General features: G+C 51.5%; 1 protein-coding gene across 2 annotated transcripts in view; it reads right to left on the reverse strand.

Moving 5' to 3' along the window:
- Positions 1-12,008, reverse strand: part of CANX (calnexin) — a 468,009-nt gene that overhangs the window by 129,567 nt on the left and 326,434 nt on the right. For both annotated transcript variants that reach the window (XM_086931347.1, XM_086931348.1), the window contains one exon: positions 10,690-10,803. In XM_086931347.1, coding sequence (XP_086787473.1) covers positions 10,690-10,803 — 114 coding nt within the window. The remainder of the gene's footprint in view (positions 1-10,689; positions 10,804-12,008) is intronic.

Raw genomic sequence — 12,008 nt, forward strand, 5'->3', positions numbered from 1 at the left:
CAACTAATATCCCACCCAGGGCCAAAAGAGGTAGAGGGCGAGGACAACAAAACCTCCATAACTACCCGAACTTTCCCCACCAAGGGCAACCAATGGGTCCCCCGTTTTGGCAATATCCTCAATTTCAGCCATTTCAGCCACCATTTGCGCCACAATACCCACCTTTCTTTGCGCCCCAAGGATCATCAGGCCCCCCTTTTTTAGGCAGAGGTTGGGGCAGAGGGCGCGGGCGAAAGCGAGGCAACGCCTCCGAGAAGAAAGTGCAGTGGGAGGACACACGCCCCCACGGAATGGACACCCGGAGCACGAACAGGTCAGGGCCAAAATGAGCCTCGTGGTCAATCTCTCGGATCGCATTCTGACCGAGAATGAGGAACAAGTTCTCCAAAGAGGACTGGGCTTTGTACCCACACCAAGGATCGACTTGTTCAATCAAACCAGGGAGATACAATCTTTCTTCAGAAAGGTCAGGCTTAAGGCTTTTTTTGAAGGCAAAGCCCCAGAACCAGCACAAGACTCAGGATTGCACAACCCTTCGACATTCACACCCCACAATGGGATGGTCCCTAATGAGGTCCTGACCTTTGAACAGGCGGTACTGAAAGACATTGAGACTTTGGATAGGCAAACAAACCATTCTAATATCTCCCGTAAAGACATGGAGGTGCTTAAAACATTGGCAGACGACCCACTCATCACTATAAAACAGGCTGACAAAGGCGGGGCCACTGTTCTAATGAACACTAAAGACTACGAACTTGAATGTCTAAGGCAACTCAATGATGGTCGGTACTACACCCCCATTCCTTGTGACCCGACCCCACGCCTGCAAACAACTATCACAGGCTTGGTGGAAACTGCTGAATGTGAGCGTTGGATAAGCAAAAAGGAGGCAGAATTTCTAAACCAAAAAAATCCTAGGGTTCCCTACTTCTACACACTTCCGAAAATTCATAAGGGGACAAGACCAGTCCCAGGGAGACCTATAGTTTCTGGTATCGACTCGGTATTAGAACCTCTGTCCAAATTTTGCGACCATTTCCTCCAGCCCTTGGTTAAACGCATCCCTTCTTACATTCAGGACACTGCCGACACCTTACGGCACCTTAACTCAGTCGAGAATGCATGCCAAATTGACCTTTTGATTACCCTAGATGTTGAAGCCCTTTATACCAACATCCCACAAAGGGCCACACTAGAGGTAATCGAGTCACGCCTGAGGATGGAGGATTGGGATTCTAACACTCCGCCCTCATTCATTATGGAATGCGCTACACTGGCACTCACTGAAAACTTCTTTGAGTTTAAGGGGCAATTCTTCCATCAGACCCAAGGAACCTCGATGGGCAGCACTTTTGCCCCGTCGGTGGCATGTCTGTATATGGCCGACTTCGAGGACAGATTCATCCACCACCAATCCAACCCATTTTTAGCCAATATCACAATGTGGAAGCGCTTCATTGACGATATCCTCATCCTATGGTCGGGTCGTCCTAACTCACATGAGGCCTTCTTCGTATGGGTTAACTCACTGAACCCATATCTCCGGTTCACCATGTCCTCCTCGCCCAAAGAGATTGCTTTTCTCGACCTAACAGTACAACTGGTAGATGGTAGACTCCAGACAACAATGTTTAGGAAACCAACAGACCGAAATAGTCTCCTACATTTTGAGAGCCACCATCCCAAAGCCTTACGGTCCAATTTACCATTTGGACAATTCCTCCGGTTCAGACGGAATTGTAGTAACACTGCAGACTACAAAAAGGAATCCACCATCTTATCAAGAAACCTACTAGACAGAGGCTATCCCAAAGGAGAGGTTATGAAAGCAAAAAAAAAAACGGGCAAGGAATAATAACAGAGAGGCACTCCTGGAGAGACGGGAAAAACTACCCATCGAAAACCAACCGATCACCTGTGTGACGACATTCACCCCACTATCAACCAAGATCAAAAACACAATTAAACGCCACTGGGGAATCCTTAACACAGGTGATTTGACTTTTGAACAACCGAGGTTTGCTTTCAAAAGGTCACAAAATGTGAAGGACATATTGATCCACACTCGACCTAAGACCACCAAAAAAAGTTCCCAACAGACACTATGGAACCTGCCACCGGTTACCGGTCACTACCCATGCGGTAACTGTGGGGTTTGCAAATACACTACCCCCCAAAAAACATTACAGCTCACCGACACCTTTAAATGGGTCATCCAGGGCCACACGAACTGCAACACCACTCATTGCATCTATATGCTGACTTACCCATGTGGTCTCAAATACATTGGGATGACTACACGTACAATTAAGACAAGGATCACTGAACACCGCAGTAATTTCCGGTGCAAGAAATCGCACACGAAGATGTGCAAACACTATCTTGAGAAACAACACAGCGCCGACTGCATACGGTGGGTGATTCTTGAGGCAAGTCCAAATTGCCCAAAAAATGCCCTGTTCCGCAAAGAACAAAGGTGGGTACACCGCCTCTCGACAGATAGACAAGGTCTGAATGAAGACATTCCCTGGTATTCCCTGTAAACATCCAACCCCTTGTCACTGTGTCAACCCACGTCAGGTCAAACACTAACTACACCACTCCATCATGGCCGGTATTACCTTGGTTATCACGTGACCCGCACTGAGGGCGTTAACTGACGCTACCTTATAATAGCCCCGCTAGTTCATTACCTATTCGAGCTCGGCGGCGAAGGGTAGGTGACTCAGCACGGACACGGATAACTTGAGGTAAGATCTAACAACTCCATAGGTGCCCTATACGGAGGAAAAGACACCAAGAACTTCCATAACTTTAGGTCTCTTTCCTTAGCCTGAACTTTAGGCAACTTCTGTTGTACCGACCCGCCGACAACTCAGGTGGCTATTAGTCCAAGACCTTTAGGTGAGTCTGTAATTAACCACGCCATGATTTGCCACCTCTTGATTCGAGTTCTCTCCCTGAGATAGCAGTTGCGTTTTTAACTACTGGTTTTAACTACTGTTTTTAATCACAACGCACCCACCACGGACATAGGTATATGAGTGTTCACTACACCACACACTCATTATACATCACAGGCATGTTCGTATGTGTGAAACAACACACACCACTTGCACTTCACTGCACTGAGATGCTAGATTGGCTGATACCAAAGACAATTGTTGATATTTAACATGATACCTGCTCTAATGTCTCCTTTTGTCTCCATACTTCAGGCACAGGATTTCCCCTGAGGTAAAGCACACGAGGTTCATGACACTAGCATGTCCCGGTTTTAAACCCCCACCCACATTTTCACCAGGTCCTGACGAATCGCGGGAAATCCCCTAGCGAGAAACATGTTGACCGACCTTCACATTAGTCTAGTTTGAAACACGGCACGTAACTCTCCGTGACCCAACAAGCTAAACTACACCTTTTAATGATAGTAGGAGGACCTCCAGAATAAAGTCTTTTCAGGGACCCTCTACTATATTTTAAACCTCACCTTCCATTTCAGGATACTATTGCCCTGGCCCACATACCCGCACTTCATCAACAGGCAGCTGGACAAAAAGATCTCCGCCAAAGAGCCCCTCTTTGAGGTGAGCCCGTCGGGGATTGCACCGCCTCCCCGACGAGGAGCAACCGCCGATGATGAAGCATGACATCCCTCGGGGTGTGTGAGGCAAACATGTCCAACTTAATGGATGCCCAAGGGTGTTAACGTACACCTTCGGCACAGCCAGTCTCCTCCTTTTTTACTAGGAACAGTTCAGCAACCCCCGCTTGATGTTTGAGTACTCTGCACACGGGCACACGCTGGAACTGGACCTTCCAACTACCCCTTGAGGTGGTAATTGGTGCCCGTTCGATCAATAGATCACACTCCCTCTTGTTTGATGACGATAAAATGTATGTTAACACTTGCAGGAGCCGTAACTCTAGTAACAATGGTATGAGAAAATATGTAGGAATGGAATGGCAAAATGGGTTTCAGCCGATCACATATTTTCTGGATATCGGTATTGTCTCTAAATGGTCTTCTTTCGCCATATCCTCTGCTTTTAATGGTAAGCATCGAGACTTATTAAAGAAGTCAAATTTGTGTCACTAACGCACAAGTTACTACTTGTGTAACGATATATCTGTAAGAGACATTAGTTAGTGATAGATTCCTTACCTTAGAATATCCCCAGGCGTCAGACTGGATCCGGAAAGTTTTGCGTAGCAGTACCCTTGCGCGTCGGCAGGCGTCGTCTGCGGCTCCGCGTCCGTCGTAGGCGCCGTGATGACGTCGTCTGAGTACTTAGACGCCGCCTCCGCGTGCTGACGTCCGTTCTTAGCCACAGCTTTTCCGCGCCAGAAGCGCAGAGCCATGACAAAAACCGACACTGGTGCCAAGAATCTAGGGCCCTGAAAGGGGGAGACCTTAACCCTAGATATCGGTTCGCAGAACGGGGAGGATGGGTGGGTCGGTAAGGAATCTGTCACTAACTAATGTCTCTTACAGATATATCGTTACACAAGTAGAAACTTGTGCATCTGAAAGAGACACGTTAGTGATAGATTCCTTACCTTAGAATAGATACCCCAGCAATACCATCCCTGTGGTGGTGGGTCTGCGAACCAATATTTACACCAGAAAGTCCTGGAGAACGGAGCGGCCAAAGTAGCCGTCCCTCCGGACTGGACTGTCCAGGCAGTAGTGCCTAGCAAACGTGTGCAATGAGGCCCACGTAGCCGCCTGGCAAATGTCCTGCAAGGGCACACCTCGGCCCAAGGCAGTTGTAGTGGCCGTGGCTCGAGTGGAATGAGCCCGCAGCCCAACAGGTGGCTCCTTCTTAGCCAAGGAGTAACACGCCTGAATGCACATGATAATCCATCGAGAGATGGTCCTCTTGTGCACCGCTTTTCCTTTCTTAGCGCCCGCGTACCCAACAAAGAGTTGATCATCCACCCGGAACTGGCCTGTGCGATCCAGATAGAACGAGAGCGCACGTTTTGGGTCCAGACGGTGGAGCCTCTCCTCCTCTCTCGAGGGGTGCGGAGGCGGAAAGAAGGTGGGCAATGTGATGGACTGCCCAATGTGGAAGGCCGTGACCACCTTTGGCAAGAAGGAGGGCCTAGTCCTCAAAACAACCTTGTCCGGATGGACTGACAGGAAAGGAGGCTTACAAGAGAGGGCCTGGAGCTCACTCACTCTCCTGGCAGAGGTGATGGCTACCAGGAAGGCAGTCTTCAAAGAAAGAAGGCAAAGTGGACAGTTATGAAGTGGCTCAAAGGGAGCGCACATCAGAAAGGTCAGAACCAGGTTCAAGTCCCACTGAGGCATCACGAAAAGAACAGGAGGAAAGGTATGAGTGATGCCTTTCAGGAATCTGTTAACAATAGGGGACTTGAACAAAGAAGGTTGGTCAGGCAGCCTCAGGAAGGCTGAAAGAGCCGAAAGATAGCCCTTGAGAGTGCCCAGAGCAGAGCCCTGCTGGGCAAGAGAAAGAAGGAAGAGAAGAACCTCAGAGAGAGGGGCATTGAGGGGATCCACAGCCTTTGCTGTGCACCATGCCACAAATCTGTTCCACCTGCAGGCGTATACCGTCTTTGTGGAGGGACGCCTGGCTGCCAGAATGATGTTGCAAACTTCAGGAGGCAAGTCAAATGGCCTCAACTGTCGCCGCTCAATCTCCAAGCATGGAGGTGGAGACTGGGCAGGTTCGGGTGGAGGACCGTCCCCTGCTGCTGCGACAGAAGGTCCTCCTGAAGAGGCAGACAAATCGGGGGATCGACTGACATGCTGAGTAGCTCGGGATACCAGTACCTTCGAGCCCAGTCCGGAGCCACAAGGATGACTTGTGCCCGGTCGCACTTGATCTTCAGCACTCTGGGCAGAAGAGGTATAGGCGGAAAGGCGTACAACAGACCGCAGCTCCACTCGCGACGAAAAGCGTCTCCGAGCGAGCGCCGCCTTGGAAATTCCAACGCGCAGAACTGATGACAGTGCGCGTTCTCTTCGGTGGCAAATAGATCTAACCAAGGCTCTCCCCATCGCAGAAAGAGGCCTTGCGCCACGTCCGAGTTCGTCCGCCATTCGTGATCCAGCGAGCACCGACGGCTGAGTTCGTCCGCCCTGGCGTTCAGAGAACCGGCCAGGTGTTGAACCACCAGAGTCACGCCCTGATGTTCCAGCCATTGCCAGAGACACAGAGCCTCCTGGCAAAGGGTCCATGACCCCACTCCGCCCTGTTTGTTGCAGTACCACATGGCGGTAGTGTTGTCGGTGAACACCTGCACTGCACTCCCTCGGACAGACGGGAGGAATGCCTTCAGTGCCAGACGAATCGCCCGCAGCTCCAACAGGTTGATATGGAGCCGGGACTCCGCCGGAGACCAGAGTCCTCTGATCTCCGCCTCTCCCAAGTGGCCTCCCCAGGCCTGGAGGGACGCGTCCGTCACAACTACGTGCTCCGGTTGGGGAAGGGAGAGGGATCTGCCGTTGACCCAATCGCGGTCCGTGAGCCACCACTGCAGCTGTCTCGCAGTGCCCTTCGAGATCAGGACATGGTCGGTCAGGTTGCCCCGGTGCTGGGCCCACTGAAACTTCAGGTCCCACTGCAGAGCCCGCATCCGCCACCGTGCGTGATGCACCAGAAGGATGCAGGAGGCCATCAGCCCCAGAAGCCGCAGCGTCAACCTGACCGAAACAAGGGATAACGGCCGAAAGACCGGAATCAGAGCCTGTATATCCCGGACCCGCTGTTCGGGTGGGTAAACCCGAAACTGCGCCGAGTCGAGAACCGCTCCGATGAAAAGGAGCTTCTGAGAGGGGCACAGGTGTGACTTCGGCACATTGATGGAAAATCCCAGCTTGTGCAGGAGATCCGCCATAGTCTGGAGGTGGCTGACGACTGCCTGGGGCGAGCCCGCCTTCAACAACCAGTCGTCTAGGTAGGGGAAGACTGACACCCCTAACCTGCGCAGGTGAGCTGCGACCACCGCCATCACCTTCGTGAACACCCGTGGGGCGCTGGTAAGGCCGAAAGGGAGCACGGTAAACTGAAAGTGCTCGAGGCCTACCGTGAACCGCAGGTAACGCCGGTGGGCCGGCAGGACGGGGATGTGGAAATACGCGTCCTGCAAGTCCAACGCTACCATCCAGTCTCCTGGGTCTAGGGCAGCGAAGAGCTGAGCCAGTGTCAGCATTTTGAACTTCTCCTTCCGGAGGAAGCCGTTGACGTTCCTCAGATCCAAGATAGGGCGTAGGCCCCCTTTGCCCTTCTTGGGTACCAGGAAGTAGTGGGAGTAGCAACCACGACCTACTTCTGGCCCAGGAACGCGCTCGATGGCCCCTTTGGCCAAGAGGGCCGAAACTTCCTCCTGCAGGAGCCGCAAGTGATCCCCCGATACGCGGTGGTGTTGCGGTGGCATGGCTTGAGGAGTCGTTTCGAAGGGGAGGGAGTAGCCCCTCCGGACGATCTGCAGCACCCACGTGTCCGAAGTGACAGTGCGCCAGTGAGAGTGGTGATGGCGAACCCTGCCTCCCACTGGCGTCACATGGGCCGAAAAGCACGGACTAGGAGGGTTTAGAGGCGGATGCAGGTGTGGACTGGCTCCGCTTGTTCCCCCGACCGCCTCCACGGCGGTTCCCACGGCCGCCGCGCTGGACGACAGTTTGCGGCGAGTGGCTGGCGGCAGGTGTGGGGACGCCCCTTCCTTGGCCACGAAAGGGGCGAAAGGCACCCACTTGCTGGCGCGGGCCGAGAGGCCCAAGGACTTGGCCGTAGCCCTGGAGTCCTTAAAACGCTCAAGCGCGTGGTCTGCCTTGTCGCCAAAGAGGCGACGGCCATCGAACGGCATGTCCATGAGCGTATTCTGGACGTCTGCCGAGAAGTTGGCGGATCTCAGCCAAGCGTGGCGTTGTATCGCCACCGTCGTAGCCATCGCTCTGCCCAGCGAGTCAGTAGTATCCAGTCCGCACCTGATTGAATACTTCGCTGCGTCCCGGCCTTTCAGTAGGGCTTGGCCGAGTTTGGCCCGTACCTCCAACGGACACTCTGGCAGCACCTCCGCCACAGTTTCCCACAAGGAGTTGGTGTAACGGCCCAAGAGGCATGCGGTGTTGGAAGACCGCAGTCAACAGCTAAGGGACGAGAAAACCTTCTTGCCATAGGCCTCGTACCTCTTGGATTCCCGATCGGGGGGAGCCGTCGGGAATGCGGTCTGGGAGTTAGAGGCCTGGATAACCAGACTCTCGGGGGTGGGGTGGGTGGACAGGAAACATGGGTCGCTCGGGGCCGGGCGGTGGCGTCTGGCCACGTTCCTATCTACAGGCGAACCTGTAGCGGGCCTGGACCAAGTGCCCAAAAGAACGTCCGTCAAGGCCTCATTAAACGGCAGCAGAGGCTCCATGGAGCATGACAGCGGCTTAAGGACCTCAGTGAGGAGGTTAGTCCTCACGGCCGCGACGGGGAGCGCAAGGCCCAAGGCCTTAGCAGCCCTCATCAACACCACACTATATGTCGCGCCCTCCTCCGAAGCCACGGTAGTATGGAGAGGTGTCCAGGCCACTGGCCTCCCCAAGGTCTCCTGTCCAGTCCATGTTGGACTGACATTCCCTTGACAGAGGGTCCTCAGACCCCTCCCAATTCTCCTCGTCCCCCACCTCCTGAGATTCAGGGTCATAAGTGAATGGGGTGGGTTCATAGAATTGAAATTCTCCGAACGGCGCCGAGATCGGCGCCGGCAGGCGTCGACCCGATGTCGGAACCCATTGAGAGGAGGCATCGGGGACGGCGCCGCCCGAGGACGGCGCCGGAGGGGACACCATATGGACCGACACCGGGGGGGTCGTAAGGTCCACCGGTGACGATCCATCGCCCAACGAGGGCCCAGCGGCGCCGGGCTCGAAGGCAACGACGACGCCGGGGCCGCTGTACCCTGCGGCGCCGAGCCCAAGGGCAGCGGCGGCGTCGGGATCGTGGAGCCCTGCGGCGCCGGGCCCGAAGCACCCGACGGCGTCGGGGTCATAGCCCCCGACCCACTAGGGCCCCCAGACGAGTTCACTGGGCCCGAAGGCGCCGCGGAACCCGCCGGAGGAGAAAGGGACCTCATGGCCATGAGGAAACGTCGATCTCCTCCGGCGTCGCGTTCAGCCCAGGGACCGGGGGGTATGGGGCCGAACGCGGCGCCCGCGACTCGCGGGGAGCCGCGTGGGCGGTGTCACCCGAACCCCCGGCCGTCTCTTCGACTTCTTATGCTTCTTACCGGACGACTTGGACCCGGAGGAGTGGCGCTTGGACCCGGAGGAGTGGCGCCGACTCCCGGAGCTGTGACGCCTCCGTCCCCGCGACCTGTCCCTCGACCTCCCATGGGACCGGGACCTCACACGGCGCGGGCCGACTGACTGATCTGGAGTCGCCTGCGGGACCTCTCCCGCCTGGCCTTCCTCGAGAGGGCCCGACAGTCGGAGCAGGCCTCGTCGTCATGGTCGACGCCCAAACACATCAGGCACAAGCGGTGGGGATCTGTGACCGACATGGTACGGTCGCACTCGTCGCAATGCTTGAAGCCGGGCATCCCTAACGGCACCGTCGGAGTCGTAAAGACTTCGAAATGGATCAAAAAGATCAAAAAGTTTAGTCAAAAAGTGACTAGGGAACTGCTCTTTCCAGATCTGCGCTGGCTGGCGCGGAAAAAAGAAGAACTGACGTCAGCACGAGGAGGCGGCGTCTAAGTACACAGACGACGTCATCACGGCGCCTACGACGGACGCGGAGCCGCAGACGCCTGCCGACGCGCAAGGGTACTGCTACGCAAAACTTTCCGGATCCAGTCTGACCCATGGGGATATTCTAAGGTAGGGAATCTATCACTAACGTATCTCTTTCAGATACTAGTTAAAACACCCTAATATGCCTTATTCCATATTTACATGCCACCATTTTGAAATGTGATTTTCAGGCCGTTCCTGTACCCCAATTTTGTTGGATTTTGGATATGTCAAACAGTACCTATTCCGGAGTAGAAACCCACTTGCAAAGCTTCAGTTGCAATTTTGCCCACGTCTTACACCAGTTTGACTAGGCTAATTTAGTTTCTTGGTTCTGCTCTCAGTCGGAAATAATAGAGGTAGAATTAGCCTGCAGCAGATCTGTCCTCTAAAGCAAGCTTCACTCACTATAGAAAAAAAAAAAGCATTTTTTTTATTGAGTCACATGTAAAAAAAAAAATCTTACAAAACAAAAATCCTGTAACAGCAGAAGGTAGACAAAATGTGTTTATGAAAATAAATAATTTGTACTAACTAGAACTAATTTTCGCAGCAGGCATGAGTCTAATGTTATGAATTAGAAGACAGTTAATTGCAGGACAAACATCACTTTACCACTGCAAAAACTTCTCACTTTAATATGCTTTCAACTAGTTGTAATATAGGCCTTCTTTCATAAAATGAACCCACTTTGAAAGGGCAAATTCTAATCTCTGTCTACATTTATATTACTCACCCTATTGCCCGTAAAACCGGGTAAACTGATTTTGGTGCATTTACTGACAAATGTCATTAAAAAGTTGCAAGCTGTGGGAGCACACCAGAAAAGCACTCAATCTTAACAGACTGTCCTATCAATTAAGGGCCAGGAAATCTCACAATCTGTGGTGGATATGTATACAAGAGGGTTATGATAAAAAGTTGGCAAAATGACTCACCAGTCTTCTGGCTTTTCGGCATCTGGATCGGCCACATATTCAGGTTCATCATCAAGCCAGCCTTCCGGTTTCACAGCATTGTCATCTGGGATTTTGGCAGGAGCATCCTCATCCCTGCAGAATGACAGAATGTCTGTTACAAAGTAATACTAAAAAGTAGGAATGCAGGAGATATACGTTTAAATAAGACAATCCATAAATAGTTCTGTAGTCAGGCAAATGGAGCCTCATTACGATGGTTGGATAGATTACCTACCCTTAAAAGTAGGTCAACAAACTGGTAATCCTTTAGATTGGAACACAGCTTAGAATAGTCCTTGTCTAGGGAATCTCCAAACATCTTGGAAAACATTTTGATGGCCTAGTTACTTAATATTTCTTTACACACAAGTGGGCGTCATATGACACCTATGTACCACCTTCAATGAGCCAGATATTCAACTTTACTTTTCAAGCAGAATGGGTGCGATTACTACTTGCATAATACTGCCATTTCTTGTTTAATTGTTTGCAAAGAGGTTAATTTTCTGTTTAGCTGCATGAGTCCGGTTTTCTGGATTCACATGTGCATCATTCTACAATCTAGTGGTTGGGTCTTGAAATTTGGGGGAGGGGGGGAATTGTCGACCACCAGTTGGTGGTATGTCCGTCCGCTGTGTGACATCAGATGGAGGCCGGGATGTTCCTGTGCATAGTCGCCATCTGTGAGAAAGTGGCTCTATATATACTGGACCAAAATAAGGTACAGTGGGTATAGAGACCACAACCCCCAGAGGTATATGAGAGGTTGAAATCAGGGCTGAAGACAGTGTAAAGCATGTGTTGTACACAGTCATCAAAAGGTTTCACACACAAGAACTGAACTCCAGGCCAATTGTTTTTATGTCAAAAGATATAGTTGTTTTATTTTTAGAACCAACAGGTATCAAAATATACTTTTCTCAATATGAGTGATCTCAGATAATTGCTTAGCAGAAAGGTAATAAACTTTGTAAACACAATAGGTACAGGGGTTGCAGTAGGCAACACAATTCTAAACACAATTTAAAAAGGAGCTCAAAGGGTTTTTCTACATAAATGCAGTTGATTACTTTATAGATTACTTTTTTAACTCCAGGACTGGATCCTAGATTCAGTCCTGGTGTCTAAGCTGAAAACAGTGTAGTAACAAGCATTTGCAATGCAATAGGTCTCGCATTAGGAAAGTTTGAGCTATTGGTATTGTAAATGACAATTTTTTTATTTATATTTTGTTTTTGAAAATAACTAAATTAATAGCTTTGTCATTTACAATGCCAATAGTTATAACTTTCGCAAAT

Source organism: Lissotriton vulgaris, chromosome 7 (assembly GCF_964263255.1).
Source record: "Lissotriton vulgaris chromosome 7, aLisVul1.2, whole genome shotgun sequence".
Classification (NCBI taxonomy): domain Eukaryota; kingdom Metazoa; phylum Chordata; class Amphibia; order Caudata; family Salamandridae; genus Lissotriton; species Lissotriton vulgaris.